Consider the following 17,799-nt stretch of genomic DNA (forward strand, 5'->3'; position numbering starts at 1 on the left):
ATTCAGTTTTCTTACAATCCATGTTTGAAATTCTTCTTCTGTCATTTTAGTGTTCTGAGTTTGGTTAATGTCAATTGCTGGGGAGCTGTTGTTCCTCTTTGGGGGTGTGCTTTCCGTTTGAGTCTTCATACTTCCAGAGTTCTTTCGCTGGTTCCTACCCATCTGGATCAGTTGTTCCTTCTTGCCTTTAGATTTTCATTTGGATAATGACACGCCCTGTTTAGTCTCTGAGCCAGTAGGTGGTGTTTGTGGGTGAGATTCGACCACACCCTTTATGATGAATCAGTAGATGCAGTAAAAGGGTGTGCAGGATGACCTCTCTGTCAGTAGGTGGCACTTGCTGGGAGGAGCGAGCTGCATTGCTATTTTTGAGTCCTGTAGCTAGCTCTTGTTCCTCTAGAGAGGCCCACTTGTGCCTTGGGTGGTGGGTGGGGCCCTAGGATTTCCAGGTGTGTCCTTATTCTCCACTTCAGTGGGGGCAGGTCCGGGAGTGAGTCTGGGTGGGGCTGGGTTGGGTAAGCCTGCCCTCAGGCTCCACAACTGCTGTTAGCAGGGGTCAAAGGTCTGTTCTTTGCTTCTATGCAAAGCTGCCGGGAGGGGCTGAAATGGCTCCACTCAGCTAAAAGTCTGGGCTTGGGGGGTGGGATTGTCTGAGATCGGTAGTCTGGAGCAGGTCTCGCTCCCTTCCACCCTCCCCCTCTCCGTGGCCTCTCCCAGGCCTCTGCCAGCAAGCAGGACCTCAGGCCAATGGATCTCCCCTGGCTGTGACGTGAGCTGGGAGGTTCCCTACCCAGGATCGCAGCCTGAGCTGGGTGCACAGCCCTCTTTTGGGAGGAGGGTTGCCGCTCAGGCACGCTGATCTATCCCTGAAGGCACACTCAGTAGGCTCTTTCACAGATCTCCCTCTGTGCCCCGGGGCAGTGCGATCCTGACCTGGGTGTACGGGGTCTGGTCTGCAGGCCTGTCCCCTGGGCCCTGGAGATCAATCCCTGACCCTGCCAGGGGGAGGGGTGCTGGTCTTGAATCACCTACAGGGTACCCAAGCTGGATCTATTTCACTCCACCTCAGGATTTTCCCGCTCTCCTGGAGTCCCCAGGCAAGCAGCACCTGGGAGGGCTGGCGGGCAGGGAGCTCGCAGTCTGAGTACCCCTCAGTCTGCTGTAGGGCCCCAAAGGAAAGGTCCCATTCCTTGGAGATGCCTCCGTGTGATGGCTAACTTGTCTCTCTGGGCACCCACGGGTAGGGAAGGGGAAGGAGAGAATGGAGCACTATGGCATCAACTGATAGGCTCGGGTCTGCATGCGGGGAGGTGCCCCGAGGGAGCTGGGAGCCCGGCACCGTGTCCGCAAGAGGCCACTGCTCACTGGCGGCAGCCGTCTCTGGGCTGGTGTCGGCAGGTCTCTCCAACCGCTCAGGAACCCATCAACAGTCCAAGATGCAAGGGAGGGGAAAGTTATCTGCTCCACCTACCCTTGTCGCTGGTCTACAAGCCTCTCGGGGACCTTTCTCCTTCCAGTTCTGCTCCGCAACATCTTCCCATGGAGTCTCCTGTAGTTTCAGGCACCCTTCCTTCCGACCCTCACTGGATCTATGTTTCTCTGCTAGTTTATTTTTTTCTCTTTCTTCTAAAATTTGTCTTTTTTGCAGAGACACTCTGACTGGCGGCTTTTCCCATCCGCCATCTTGGCTCCTCCTGTAAAGTCCCTTTACACACTGTATCAGAGTTGGTCTGTGGGACCAACAGAAATGGTCTATCACTGGAGATTAGGTTATAAAAGATACTATGGCTTCTCCATCTTGGTCTCTTACTCTTTCTCTCTTGGATTATTTGCTTTGGGGGAAGACAGCTCCAATGCTGAGCACTCCCAATGCTCCTCTCCCAATGGAGAGGCCCACATGGTGAAGAACTGAGGCTTGCCAACAACCACCAAGTGAGCTAAAAAGTAGATTCCCCAGCCCCAGTAGAAACTCAGAAGCCTGCAGCCCTGGCTAACACTTTGACTGCAGCCTTGTGAAAGACCCTATGCCAAAGCTATCCAGTTAAGCTTCTCCTGGATTCCTGAACCACAGAAACTGGGAGAGATAAACGTTTGTTTTAAAGCACTAGGTTTTGGGGTAGTTTGTTACATAGCAACAGATAACTAATACAACTGGGAAAGGATTGTAACAGCCCATTTTTTACAGTAAGAAAATTTGGGTTCAAGTCCAGGTAATGGCACCTACTAAACAATAACCCTGAGCAAAGCATGTAATCTCCTGAGCCTCAGTTTCCTTACTAGTAAAATGAGAAAACTGGGACTATAGTAATATATACTACAAAGTAAATAATAGCACATCCTAAAACTAGAACATAAGTAAATCAAGCTAGAAGCTCTAAACAAAAACAAATCTGAACCCTAAGATACTGAGGTTCAGAGAGCCCATCTAAAATAAGCAGAAGACCAGGTGCAGTGGCTCATGCCTATAATCCTAGCATTCTGGGAAACTGAGGCAGGAGGATTGCTTTGAGCCCAGGAGTTTGATGTTGCAGTGAGCCATGATGATGCCACTGCACTCTAGCCTAGAAAACAGAGAGACTCTGTCTCAAACAAACAAAAAAAAAAATTAAATTAAAAAAACATAAGCAGAAAACTCATCTGTTAAATATTATAAAAAGCAGCTTTTCATGGTCTTTGAATTGAAGTAAATGAGCAGATTTATTTCTAAATACCTAAAAAGTATGGAAAAATGCAAACTGTAACCTACTTACCTAAAAGTAAAATTTTTATCATTATTTCAAACTGAGGAAATCAAGACTATGTAGTCTACAGTCTAAAAAGCTGGAGGTCTACTCTAGAGTAAAATATTTTATACCTCCCTAGATCCCAGGCCTGGCACTGGAATGAGGTACACTGAGTTTGCTGTGCACCAAACTGCTCTCTTGCCCCAAAATACGGAGGTACCAATTCTGCTGTGAGACTCAATTAAGATGCTTTTTAAGGAATAAAGATAATATACATATTTTGGATCACATTAATGTGGCACAGCTGTTCTTGAGTATTAAAGAGAAGAAGAATGCAGAAGTAGCAAAGAAGAAAGAAAACCTAATGCTTAAACTTTATTAAAATATGATGATTTTTCATTGCCTCTAGTTGTCCTCATTATAAAGACTTGTGATGGATAATCAGATCTCCTCAGGAGAAGAATCTCCCAGCCAGGCCACCGGAAACATAATCCTCCTAGCTAACAGGCTTTTAGCTAAGCTGTCAGGACAATGTAGGCTAAGAATGGACCAGAAGCTCTATCTCTCTGACTTATTCCTATCTTCTAACTCCTACTAACCACTTTGATGCTACAGCTCAGAGACAACAAAGTGGTCTACTGGAATCACATATCTTTGGATTACAATATTCCCCTATGATCACTGCTTTAATACAACAGCCCTGCTTTTCATGCAGCATTCCTAAAAGGGATAATGAAGATATGTGCAGAAGCCAAACTATGGTTTGTACCTTTGCCCTCTTCTGAAAGATGTACAAATCCAGGCCATAAAATATTCCGACACTTCTCCACACACAAATATGTTTTTCTTGAAGTATATACAGATCACAAATTTTCTATCACTCAATTCTTTAAAATAGAGTTGCGCACATTAAAGGAACTATGGTACTTACACATAGAGATCCATAGGAAACTCCTTCATCATGTGTGTTACAATAAACTCTACCATCAGGTCTGGAAAGGTAAAAGGAGAAAAATTCAATCAATTACAATGAAATTCATTCCTTGCCTTTGAGTTCGAAAAAAAGCTTATGAGTACACCCTGCACTCATGTTGAATGGCAACCACTAACCACATCTGTATTCACCTGCGCTTAAATTTATTTTATATAAGGCACTTTTTGCAACACTGTTCACCATCTGTCACTTGTAAAGTAACAAAAAAATTAGTTCACTCTCCTATTTCCAAAAAGATACCTTGACCTGTCAATAAATTCAGAAACAAGGAAAATTTCATTGTACAGATATTTCATACCATGGCACTAATGAAAAATGCCAGAGGGAAATCATATTCTGAGACTAGAGCAATGAGACAAGCAGAGATGAAATTAAGGATCACATTTGTGTAACCGGAGACTCAGCTCTAAAGTTGTGTCAGTCTATCTCATCTCTCACTATCACGCTCAGTTTGACAGATATTGACTGAAATGGTCTGTGGGGCTTTGGGTCAATAGAGGTTTATTACATAGTCTTAATTACTGTTTCTAAAATCAAGTAGATTCAGTAACTGAGGCTGAATATCCAAGTGAAATGGGATTAAGAGTTTAGCTAACTCCCCTGAGGAAAATGTAGAATTCTAGGCAGACAAAAATTACCCAAGATACATCCCCCTACCTGACAGCTCTGTCAGCCTCAGCTCAGCTTAATTTACTCAAAGGAAGTTTTATATATCTGAACCTTAAACTCCAAGCCTCCTGGCCAGCTGACACATCAATTTGGATGAAGAAAGGGAGGGAAGAATTTGAAATCTTGATCAGGAGTAAGACATTTCACAAATTTAAATTATACATCAAGTTTAAACATAGCCATTTGTTTCCCTGGAATGATTTTTTTTCTTTGAACAACTGCATCCTTTTATTGAGCACTCTATTCATCGGGGTTGCTTTATTAAACATACGGTTTCTTAGGCCAGGGAAGAAATATAACTAGTAACAACTTCTCTGAGGAAGCAGCACATCAACCAGGATCTACTCCTCATCTTAATCATGAAAACCTATCACTGTCACAGAAAAATGCCCATTTTGATAATACTCACTCACCCAGTACTGCACATACTAAAGGGCGGCAGGGAAGGTTCTTGTCTGCGGCCTTCTTCCTATGTCTCATAGGCTTCACACACAAAAAAAGAAACAAAATTAATAGGTACCTAAACTGATATCCAATGGTTCATCATCATGTTTCTCGTAAAAATAAAATCACTATTACAGAGATGCTACCTTTTCTTTCTTTTTCTAGGGGTGGGGTGGGGTGGGGTAGGGTAGAGTGGGGCAGGGAGGACTTGTGAATGTTTCTCAGGTTTCAACACAGGCCTGTGACAAAAGTACAATTCACAGCAAGACAACATCCCCAAAGGGGACTGGAGCATACTACGTACTACAATGGGAAAGTTGTTGCTTTCACTTTGATTTTATCTATACAAGTGGCATTAGTAACAACAAAAGAGGTACATGGTATATTTCTTGGACAATAAAATAACAGTAAAAAGAAGAAGTGGTGATGGTGGGGGCAGCTATAGAAGGAGCAACAGTAGTTGCAAAAAACAAAAGTTTCAAATCTAAACCTCAATGTGATAGTTTTTAAACATACCTCCAAGCTTTAGGAAATTCCCTGATCCTCCATATTCTATTTGCCCCACCTCTCAGATGAATACATCAAAGATCATACTATATTCTGAAAACAAAAGGCTCAGACCCATCTCCTTGTTGAAATCTACGTTATTCATACATTCCAGTATCACTGTCATGGGTATACGGTTCTAGATCTTTCTATCCTCTCTTAAGTAAGAAACATCTCTACAACGCACAAAAAAATCCCAACAATAGGCACGGGTCTGTTGAACAGCAGTCATGTAAGAGCCCTTTCGCACAACTTTCCATCTGCATTTGTTCTGGTAGAATCAATTTCATTCCAACCCTGCCAACACACAAAAAATTTCCCCTAAGAAAAAACAAGAAGCAAAAGAAACACCTACCATTCTATGTAAGTTTACTCGAAAATTCATGTTGTCATCATGCAAAAAGGCATTGGCATACTGATCCTAATAAAAATATAGAGAAAAAGGAATGAGAGTATACTTAAGAAACTCAGTTTGTAATTTATCACACTTCATATATAAATCCTTGGGCTTTAAGAACTTTCAAGATCAACTGGAAAGCTAACGGGATGAGCCTAGAGCCTTTACATCAAACCATACTTAAGTCATCAGATTTTACTTGGGTATAATTTCCACATATGTCTCTAACTGGTCAAAAATCTCTAAGCAAATTAAAAACAATAAAAATTAAGGCACAGAATACAACTATCATGTACCCATAATAATTAAAAATAAAAAAATTAAAAATTAAGACACAGGGACTTGAGAAAAATGCTGAGAGTAATCTGTTTTCCTATTCCCTCTTCCTTCCCATCTGCTCAGGGAGCTGGCTCTTTTTGTGACAGCTTAAAGGTTTTCACTGGGGCTGTAGGATGCATGTGCAGGCTCCACAAAAGGCTTTAGGAGTAAGAAGAGAGGTCTGTGCTCTGCTGGGAATGGGCTCAGCACAGCAGGAGAAAACTGCTACACAGGCAGTGTGGAAGCAGGCAGTGTCTATCCCTGGCTTTGCTGAAGCCTGATGGAAAATCACAAACTTCTCACCATAGATTGGTAATAAACATCCCTTGGCCCTTTCCCAACACCTTTTCTGAAGATCTGACATGCCAACAGGCTCCAATTACTAGGAACTCTTACAATTTGTGAAAAACAACTCTTTTAAAGATTTTCCTTGAAAGATTTTTGAAAAACAATTACACCAGGTCTGCTGCTAATAAGCAGCTCTTCTACAACAAGCCACCCCAACCTTGTGAAAAGGTCATCTTTCCACAGAGACTATAAAAAGGGAAAGTCTGCGAGAGTTCTTTACTCCATGTGGACCACCTTTACTCTTTTTCTTAAGTGAGAAAAGAGCAGTATAAGGAGGGAGGGTGAAGCTATAAATTTAGCTCTAAACTGACTCAAGTTCTGCCATACCTATATGTCACCACAATGTATGGTGAATTCGAACCTAATTAGTCCAACCAAAAGTGCCTTCTTACAAAGTTGAGGCATTTCTTCTTTTTCCCCTTGGCACTTCTTCTTCACCAAACTGCAACCCACCCAGCTTTACTGAGTTTCCAATTCTCCTCTCTGGCTTTATTCTCTCCCTCTCCACTCCTTTACCCACAGGAAACCTCGGCTCCTTTGGTAAAATTTATTTTATTTTATTTTTTTAGAAATGGGGTTTCGCTATGTTGCCCAGGCTAGAGTGCAGTGGCTATTCACAGGTACAATCAAAGACATTACAGCCTCAAACTCCTGGGTTCAAGAGATCCTCCCGCCTCAGCCTCCTGAGTAGCTGGGACTAAAGGTGTGCTCCTTTTTAATTTTGCTAAATGTAAAAGATCCAATATGAGCAGCTTCAAAGGGGCAGGATTATTTTTTCTAAAGAGAAATAAGTCTCTTGTTTAAAACTCTTAAGAGCCGGAATCTTCCCATTCTCAATGAAAGCAGTTATTATATCACAATCTATTATTAGCTCACCTAGTAAATGCTAACTGAGCCTCTACTACATGCCAGACACTGAGAATACAGTGGTAAAGGAGAAAAAGTTCCTGTTGTCAGAGGTTACACTCTAGTGAGAGGAGACAGACAATACAAAGGAGGAAGATTTTCTCTCCCAAAGCCTCAGGACCCTAAAAGTCAGGAGCTAGAGGGGCACCAAGGCAAGAAAAGATAGTGCTTTGTAAGAGACTGACTAATACCAGAAGGCTAGTAAGACCTACCTCTGCAATACATGTAAGGATAATCAGACAGAGTTTGCCACTGTGAAGCCTGTGTTCATCTGTAAAGAAAAATAATACACCCTTCTCTGTAAATCATCCAGACCATGTTTCAATAAAGAACAAAGATGTATATCATAAAAAGAAACATTCACATTTTCTCTCTCCACAAAATTCATGAATGAAAATTAAGGTACTACTAGAGAAATTCTTGCTTCCATCCTAGGTAAAAGAATTTCCCCAGGTTTTTTTCTTAAATATCCTGGTAGTCTGTTAACAGCTAACCACCTTCCTGAGAGCCACTGAACTCTTATGATGGCCCCTATTGTCATGGCCCAAATTAGGGCCATACCCTTTGTTTCCAGATCAGCTCTTTGCTTCTGAATACTCAGGTCCATTCCCTTTTCCACCCCCTCATCCACTAGCTATACGCACCACCATCTGTACCCACCTACCACAAAGTGTAGGAAGATTTCATGACTGTTCACAGCAAACTGGCAATGAAATCAGAAAGAAATTAACTGGAGACCAGGGTCCAGCCCATGCATCTCCTTGCACTGTGCACATTATGACCTGGAAAGCTGTGAACTCCTGATCATCTTTCTTCCTACCAAGTTATTTACTTTGCACTTACTATGTGGCAGGCACTGTGGTAGGCACTAGAGATATAGCACTGAACTAAACAGACAAAGGTTCTTGGTCTCCCAGAACTCACATTCTAGTCACTACAGAAGAAAGCAACCTCAATAGCAGGGCTCTATACCCACATACAGAAAACCAAGAAAAGCTACTCCATCGCTGCCAATTACCAGAACCATCAAAGCTTATTTACTTTCCAGTAAATTTGTGGGTGAGCAGGTGAAATGAAGGTAAGAAGATGATTATGCCAGCAGATCCAAAGCAGACAAATGGCTCATGATTTTCAAATTAGCTTTAACAGGACCCAGATTGAAGTCCTCTCTGGAGAGAAGACTTCTTAACAGATTAGAGTGCTGTAGAAGTTAGCTTACGGTACTTAACTCTGATATTAACCTGCTTCTTCCTCAAAAATGAAATTAATTAAAACTTGACAACTGGAAGCCATAGTAGGGGTTGTAGTCCAGAAATATATTCATCTCTCCTTAGAGATGGGCAGTACAAAAAGAGTATGATAATGCCTATCTGACACCGCCTATAGTTTACATCAAAGCTCCTAGGCAGCCAGAAGAGCAATGCCCTTGCCTATGCAAAACTAGATTCATAATACTCTTCTACCTTCCCTTGGCCACAGAGTTTCTCTGGCACTGTCCTCCCTTCCCCCAAAAGCTGATAAGCAACTCCCACAGAAAAGCCTGCAACTATCTTATCACTTTAAGAAAGTGTTTCTGATTACAAAAGTAAGACATATTTCATTATAGACAATTTTTTACACTCAAAAAAGCACCACCACCCCCCCACAAAAAAACAAAAACAAAAACTGAGTTTAGTCATACCACCCAGAAGTCTTAACTGTTAAGACTTTGGTAAATAAACCTTAAACCTAATGTGTAATGCATAGATATACATTTATCTTTAATTTTTGCCTAAAATCTATTTTTTTTTTTTTTTTTTTGAGATAGGGTCTTGCTCTGACACCCAGGCTGGAGTGCGATGGCCTGACCATAGCTCACTGCAGCCTCAATTCCTGGGCTCAAGCAATTCTCCCACCTCAGCCTCCCAAGTAGCTAGGACTACAGGTGCACACCACCACACTGGCTAATTTTTCTTATTTTGCTATAGACACAGGGTCTTGCTATATTGCCCAGACTGGCCTCAAACAGTCCTCCTGCCTCAACCTCCCAAAGTGCTGGGATTACAAGCATGAGCCACCACACCCGGCCCTAAAATCTATTTTAAAGGTTGAGCAGATGCTCCTGTAAGGTGACAACACCAAAGAAAGAAGAATCCCGGGGGAAAAAAGGCTTTAAAACTAGAGCCCAAAAAAGGAAATGATAAACACAGAATGGAAGGAACGGAGTGATTGGGGAGGGGACACACAGGTAGCTTCAACAACATGAATAATGTTTTATTCAAGTTGGATGGTTCACATATGTTCATCATTATGCTTTATAACACGCTATTTCTTATACTTATAAACCTTGTAACTCCATATACATATCTATTAAAAGTATCTTTTTATAGGTACCAGACAACAAACATATAAGAAGAAGAGAAAGATATCCTGGGGAGTAAAGAAGAGCCAAGAAAAAGTTGCTTCTATTGCCCCTAAAAACATAATGAGATGCTGCTGTTGGCCAGGGCATTCAGCAGGTCAGAGGCTGAGACAGGAAGAGAGCTGGGCCAATGAAGCCACATAGGAGCCATTTTTGAAATTAACTTTTCATCATACCTACCCTTGCCCTTTGCCATATATAGGCCGCCTATTGGCAAAGACCTAACCCTGCCTGAGTTTAGAGATGATGTCTGAGACTACCTATTCTGCAATTAATTCAGCCCTTAATTTTGCCATCCATTTTATGGATGGCAAGTGACCAGGACAAAGAGGCTTATATAATCATTAAAGCTAAAATGAGTTCCCAGGGTCTCAATTCACTGTGTTATATCAGGCAAAGCTAAAAGTTCATTTTCTGGGTCACATCTATGCAGCTTCTCTCTTCCGTGGTTGCTGTAATATTTCTAGAGAAAGGAAGAGGTTACCCATTTTCATAAAGAAGCAATGGCCTCAGGAAACTCTGATACACAAGAGTCTTGTTATCCTTGCCTGCCAGATCTCACCTGCCAAGTCGTAGAAGTTCAGCCATCTCTACGGCTCCCAATGGACTGGTCTATATTAGGAGTTTGTGACATGGACTACTTGCATATATCTCATCCCTGCATATGGCTCTCTCTCTTGAAAGAGCACACTCACAAGGCTTAAGAAAAGAAAAAGTCTTAAGTTTGCAAGGCAGAAATCTCTAAGAGCTAATGTAATGTCTGAGTGTAACATGGCTTAGACTCTGCCCACCCAGGTTCCCTTTTGCTCTGGCAATTCATCATTTCCCATATTTATCTTTTGGCTTTCCTATCTCTGTCTACCAATGTTTCCTTCTCACTCTAAAAAGCCCTGAATCCTGGTCTTCCCCTCCTTTATAGCTCTATATAGCTCCTGCCTTTCAGCTCCATACTGAAATTCCTAAAAACCTTCAAACCAGAAATCTGATCACCTCATTTGGCAAATAAGAGACTTCTAAAGTATACTTAATGCCTGAAAGAACCTTAAACCACCACACAAGGCATTAGTCTCTCCTCACAGAAAGGTGGCAAAAACCACAGTATTTTAGCAATTTTGCTTCTATGATGCAAACTGGTTATTTTGTTATCTGGAAATCTGAAGTTTGTCCATGGAGCATAATATTAGAACCCAAACTTCAACTATTGAACAGTTAGTTCCCAAAATAGAATTTAGAGATTCTTATAAGGCTTATAAGAAAGAAAATATGCCAAACTGTTAAGAGTGATTAACTATGGAGAATTTAATCACAAAGGATTTTCACTAAGTTAACCATTGTCAGAATGTTTTATTTTGTTTTGTTTTGTTTTTTGAGACAGAGTCTTGCTCTGTCGCCTGGGCTAGAGTGCCGTGGCATCAGCCTAGCTCACAGCAACCTCAAACTCCTGGGCTCAAGCAATCCTCCTGCCTCAGCCTTCCGAGTAGCTGAGACTGCTGTCGCGCACCACCACACCGGGCTAATTTTTTCTCTTTTTAGTAGAGACGGGGTCTCACTCTTGCTCAGGCTAGTCTTGAACTCCTGAGCTCAAGCGATCCTCCCACCTCAGCCTCCCAGAGTGTTAGGATTACAGGCATGAGCCACCACGCCCGGCCTGTCAGAATGTTTTAATTTTTAACAAATAATATCTCAATTACTTTTGTAATTAGGGGGAAAAAATCCTTTAAATGGGAGAAGACCACTGAATTAACCTATAGGTACCAAACAAAATGCTAATAAAAATGTTTATTAAAATCCAAGATGAGGCCAGGTGCATTGGCTCATGCCTGTAATCCCAGCACTTTGGGAGGCTAAGGCAGGAGGACCACTTGAGGCCAGGAGTTCAAGAACAGCCTGGGCAACACAGCAAGACACTGTCTCAAAACAAAAACAAAACAAAACAAAACAAAATGGGAGGAAAAATGCTAGCTCAGTGTAACCATGAAATGACAGGCTTATTTCCAGGGAACCTTAAAATTAGGATATATTCCACTTACATCAGGTACCTAGAGTAGTCTAATTCAGAGACAGAAAGTAGAATGGTGGTGGTCAGGGCTGGAGGGAGTGGAGATTGGGATATTGGTGTTTAATGGGTACAGAGTTCCATTTTGCAAGATGAAAAATTTCTCAAGGTGGGGAGGGTGGTGATGGTTGTACAACAATGTGAATATACTTAATGCCACTGAACTGTACACTTGAAAATGGTTAAGATGGTAAATTTTATGTTATGTATATTTTACCACAATGAAAAAATTAAATAAATAAAAACTGTGAACACTCATATAAATCGAGTATAAAGAAAAAACAGTAAGTAGGGGGAAAAAAACTGGGATATATTCTGGATAGAATTTGCTGAGTTTCTTCCCAACCCTTCTTATTCCTAGGCTGACTACTCCACTACTCTACCACCAACTAAAAGGCCATACTCAAGAAGATTGCTTGAGCCCAGGAGTTCAAGGTTGCAGTGAGCTATGATTGCCCCACTGCACTCCAGCAAGACCCTGTCTCTTAACAGAAAAAAAAAAGGCCATAGCAAAATCATAAACAGAGGAAGAATAAGAAATGAGAAAAATATTTAATTTTTTCCAATACCCAATCCTCTCCCACTTCCACTCTGCATTTCTAGGATGGACACTGACACTTCTGTTTTAAGTGTTAAGGAACACAGTCCCTCTGAATCTCACCTCTTCCTACTGTACTCTTTACAACAGTCCTCTAATTCTCACCACAAACTGATGCTTTCAGTTCTTGTCCTCAAAAGGGAATTCCCTGAAGCGTGCTAATCCCCCTACTTCCCACACATAAGAGTCTGCATCTACTTACCAAGATCTACTGAGAAGATTTGCTAGTTTTTGTAGAGACCAATTTTTTTCCTATTCTATTTTTGAGCACTCCCCTCTACCTTCAGGTTTTCCCACCACCACCTAATTGTCATCTAGCAGTGAGAAATCACTGTTTTCCAGTAATCAAGACCATGCACAGGACCCAGTGGTTCATCTTGTCAAAGCTTCAGAACATTAATGCTGCCCTTAGACTCTAGCTGCCTGTCACATCTCCTACTTCCTGATCCCCCAATGTAGCATGTCTTACCTTTGGTGTCCTGCATGACAATTGAGCTATACTTTAAGAAGGTTATCAGTAGATTACTGGTCTGTACATCTGCATCCAATGGGAGTTCCACAGAACTTATAACTGGAATAGAACAGATAAAATGCACTTAGCCTGTAACATAGTCCATCTAACACTTCTACCCACATAGCCAATTTGCCAGCAGGCAAGAAAATCACTAAATAAGCTCTTTACACAACAGAGGGAGGACCAAGTACTTATAAAACTTCCTTCCTAGGCCTCTAGAGCCCATTCCTCCTCCCAAAATTAAGCCCCATGACCTTCTCTTCCATGTAGGACCAGTCTCTAGGAACAGTGCTTTTCTCTCAACATCCTATGAGGGGTATGGTGATTTCACTTTCAGCCCCAAGTAACCCAAAAGAGTTCAGGGCCCTTCTTAAAAGCACTTTGATTTCTACCTAAAGGAAAGATCTGAATAAAGATGAGCTTTGCTTTGATGAGTCTCCTTCTTAAAATAAATGAAGATTCCTTCCTAATAAGAAGAAATATTGCTCAATTTTGAGAACAAGCCTTTAGGCTGGAAATACACAGGATGGAGGGGGAAAAAGTTAAGGTAGAATTATATTCAAATTCTACCACTTAATCCCTTCCCCCCAAGAAGGGAACCTGAGAATGAATATTAGACTAAAAATGGATGAACATTATTGATTGGGATAGCTGGGAACTGAGTTTTATATACCCAGCTGCTGTTTCCAAGAGAAATTCTCCCCACTACTCTCTTGAGCCAGTCCCAATGAACAACAAAGGACCAGATCAGGGCTGACCCACACAGAACACAGTCTTAATGAAGACTTCCCCAAATTCTAAGACTTTAAATTAGACTTAGATATGCTGTTAAGTGCTTTAACACTAAGACATAATATATAAACAAAACGAGGCTTATGATGGCCCAGACAAGCTAGAGAATCTATAGCTTTCTGCTGCATTTTCAGCCATGAAGACTCAGCTGAGTTTGGGATATTACTCATTATATGTATTCATAACCAAAATGGATCCCTCTGGAGTTATTATCATGTATGCAGAGAACATTTATTAACAATGGTAAACACTTGCATATTATGGACCCATAATACACAGCAAGCACAACAAAAAGCCTTATGAGAAGAAATCAGCATGCCTAAGCCTTGGCTGTTTTCCCACAGTTCGGCCCCCAAGAACTAAAAGGTCTTAATTCATGTTATGGGTTAAAGACCTGAGACTGACATTTCAAATCACAGTCTATTTTGAAGCTCAGAGCCCATAATCATTCCACTGTCCAATACAAAGAGGCATCTAACTGGTAAATGGGACTTTTTTCCCTGCTCACACACAGTAATAACAGGAAAACTATCTTACATAATATGTAGAAATATAGAAGTATATGTATTTTTAGTTTACCAGAAAGTCTTCTCATGCCAAGGGTGGGTTGTCAAATGTCAAGTCTGAGCTGAGAACAAATGTTATAGCTAAACTGCTGGCTTTTAAAAATAATGGCTCCAGTGACATACCTTTAAATATAACCGGGCTACTGAGCACCACTATAATTAACAACCAAAAATTAAAAACAAGGTTATAATACTTAGGACCCCTACAGAAAGGAAATGAGTTCGGAGAGAGGAAAAAGAACAAATAGAACAGAGACAGAATAAAATCCCTCACAAATTAAAATCTTCTTCCTAATGAAGAGTCATTCCTTGATCTTTGGCTTCATAATTCTTCCCAGCGGCTTTTGTCAAGGGAGACAGTCATTTGAAAGTGGGCTGACTTGATCTTCCCACTAGAAAAAATAAAAGCTCACTGGTTGTAGGTAAGTAAGCACAAATCCTGCCATTGCATAATCAAGTGTGTGGGTGGAAGTGTTCACAACGAACAGTTTGAAAGGCAGTTCTCTGAAGCATCCAAACCCCAACATCACATGGAATTCATATATATATATATATATATAAACACACACACACAGCTTTTGATATCCATGGTAACCAGGCAGGCTTCTTCAACTTAAAGAGAAAGTATAGTATTTCCATTGGATTATTCAGTGACCTGAATAAACAGAGACAAGTAGGCAATCCTCACTACTTGCTACTTCTCATTAAGATATTTTAGAATTTAGCTTTCAACTCTAAATGGGTCCAAATTGCTACCATTGACCTGAATATCAATGGCACCTCCCTGTCATGCTCTGTACTGCTTAGACTTCCTTAAAGTGCTACTGCTACAGGTGCTATATGAAAACTTAAGGGAGAGAAAGCAGAACAAAGGTCATTTTACATACAAACAGTAGGGAGGCACAAAGAAAGGATCAAAGTCGAATTTCCTGTACTTCTTTACCCAAAATGAGGTCAACATTTGAGGTATAACATCAAGTATTAACTTAGAATGTTTTTAGGCTAATATATTCCACCAAACACACTCAGCCTACAACAGAACAAACTCAGATAACACAAAGTTTTTTGGGCAAATTTCACAATTTATTTTCAGTTACCTTTTTCTTAGGTTCCAGCCATAAGATTTATAAAGGGGAAACTTTGTTGTTGTTTCTAGGGAGAGAAGTCCTGGATACTCACCAAACTCCCAATTATAATACATTCAAAGCCTGTCATTTCCAACTGGGAGTGGCTGACAGACACATGACAGCGACCAAATCCCAGGTTCATTTTCTCATTCATTTATTCGACAAATATTTACTAAGCAATTACCGTACCAGGCACTATGCTAGGCATATAGCTGTAAACAAAATAGACATGGTCCCTGCCCTGATTACATGTTTTGGTTCTTAATCTCTATTCTCACTAATCTTAGGCAAGCTGCTTCATTTCTCTGGCCTCAATTCCCTCATCTGTCCAATGGTAACATGAGAAAACATTACCATTTTACATTTATTTCAGTACTTTACAGTCACAAGGTGGTATTTTTCATAATATCTCATCTGAGCCTCACAAGTACCCTGTGAGTTTGGCAGGACAGACAGACATTATTGACCTTTGAGGTCCCTTTCAGATCTAGCACTCCATGATTCTATAATCTCTCCCTGAGGAGGACAAGCTGAAGCTACGTAGCCTCTTATACATAAAAAAACACTTGACTATCTTTTCTAAAGTTTTATTTAGGACTTCAGGAGTTCTGAAGGACAGTATTACAGACGAATTAAATTGAAAGATCAACAATTATGTTCTTTTATTTTGAGACAGAGTCTCACTCTGTCACCCGAGCTAGAGTGCAGAGTGCAGAGGCGTCATCTTAGCTCACTGCAACCTCAAACTCTTAGGCTCAAGTGATCCCTCTGCCTCAGTCTCCCAAGTAGCTGGGACCACATGTGTATACTACCACACCTGGCTAATTTTTCTTTTCTTTTTTTTTTTTTTTTTGTAGAGCAGGGTCTTGCTCTTGCTCAGGCTGGTCTCAAACTCCTGGCCTCAAGCAGTCCTCCTGCCTTAGCCTCCCAAAGTGCTAGGATTACAGGCGTGAGCCTCCTTGCCCAGCATGAAAGATCAACAATTAGGTTCTATGTTCAACACAGCTATGCTCATCCTGAAAGTTCATATTAATTAAGAAAACAAAAGAGGTGGTGGGCTCACCATCAGAGGAGGGTGGCGTGGTCCCAAGTGGTGTGGCTGGGGTTGTTGGAGCAGGACTGACAGGAGTTGTCACCAAGCCCATTTCTGGATGACTCTGAAAGAGGACACAGATGAGTAAAAAAACAGAAAATCCAATTCTCCTTTAGTATCCTCTGCTTAATATCCTGCCTGGCCTCATAATTTTTTAAGAGACAGGGTCTCGCTATGTTGCCCAGGCTGGCCTCAAACTCCTGGGCTCAAGCAATCTTCTTGCCTCAGGTTTCCAAGTAGCTGGGACTACAGGCATGTGTCACCATATCCCCGGCATCATAATTAGACAGAAGGTTCACTGAGGAAGGACTCCTTTTGTATTTATTTCCCATGAGTACCTGGATTACTGTTGATGCTTGCTAAACTTTAAGAAGCAGCTTTGTGGTCTAGTTTTCTTTAAGCAACTAGGTTCCCATTATATAAGTTTTTCTGCAGAACCATACAAATAAAAAACTGGGGTAAACAAACACACAGGATTATTCTACCAGAAAAAGTGAGCAACTGCAGTCCTATCCAGATCTGGGAAGGGACAACTCTCATCAGATCAACTTAAAACGCCTCCATAGTCTGTTCTGATGACCACATAATTGACTAATAGATGTAGGTGAGCCAAGGGGATACCAGGTAGTATAAAAAGAGGTATTCAGATGGCAGCCTTCCTATTCCACAACAAATAAGAGTGTGTGGCGTGGACATGCAGAGACATAGGGAGACACCTGGTAGGTACCAAAACAGATAACTCCTCTGTCCCTCACCTTTCTTAGCCATCCCTGCCACATCAGCCCTTGAGAATTAAGCTCAATGGCAGCTGTTTTTAATCCCCTTTCTCTCTTCTGAGGTTTTAGGCTGTCAAAAAAAAAAAAAAAAAAAAACTCCCTTCTCTTCGCCAACAGCTTTGCCAGCCCTTTACCTTCCTCACCTCTTCCTTTAAAATCGGTTATAGAATTTGGAGAGCAGAAAAGGAACAGAACGAAAATAGTGAATAAAGTGTCTATGTTACCAGTCACGAAAACTGATAAGTGGCCTCCAAACCAGACCCCAAACCAGCACGCTGCTTTTTAAGCATAACCTTATTTTTTTGTTAAAACTCAATCAGTAAGAGTAGCGGGGAGGGGGAAATAAAGTAGGGATGGTTAATGGGTACAAAAATATAGTTAGATAATTAGACAGAATGAACAATATTTGACAGCACAACAAAGTGACTATAATCAACAATAAGTTATGGTATGGCCGGGCGCGGTGGCTCACGCCTGTAATCCTAGCTCTCTGGGAGGCCGAGGCGGGCAGATTGTTTGAGCTCAGGAGTT

General features: G+C 41.4%; 1 protein-coding gene across 1 annotated transcript in view; it reads right to left on the reverse strand.

The window, feature by feature from the left end:
• The window catches only part of LOC105824364 (chromosome unknown open reading frame, human C10orf76), a 166,949-nt gene that overhangs the window by 136,452 nt on the left and 12,698 nt on the right, over positions 1–17,799 (reverse strand). Inside the window, exons 9-14 of the mRNA XM_012661785.1 lie at positions 16,463–16,556; positions 12,870–12,971; positions 7,558–7,616; positions 5,732–5,797; positions 4,800–4,869; positions 3,655–3,715 (exon numbers count right to left, since the gene is read on the reverse strand). Of these exons, the coding sequence (XP_012517239.1) occupies positions 3,655–3,715; positions 4,800–4,869; positions 5,732–5,797; positions 7,558–7,616; positions 12,870–12,971; positions 16,463–16,556 (452 nt within the window). The remainder of the gene's footprint in view (positions 1–3,654; positions 3,716–4,799; positions 4,870–5,731; positions 5,798–7,557; positions 7,617–12,869; positions 12,972–16,462; positions 16,557–17,799) is intronic.

The sequence above is a fragment of the Propithecus coquereli genome, unplaced genomic scaffold (assembly GCF_000956105.1).
Source record: "Propithecus coquereli isolate 6110/MARCELLA unplaced genomic scaffold, Pcoq_1.0 Scaffold73, whole genome shotgun sequence".
Lineage (NCBI taxonomy): Eukaryota > Metazoa > Chordata > Mammalia > Primates > Indriidae > Propithecus > Propithecus coquereli.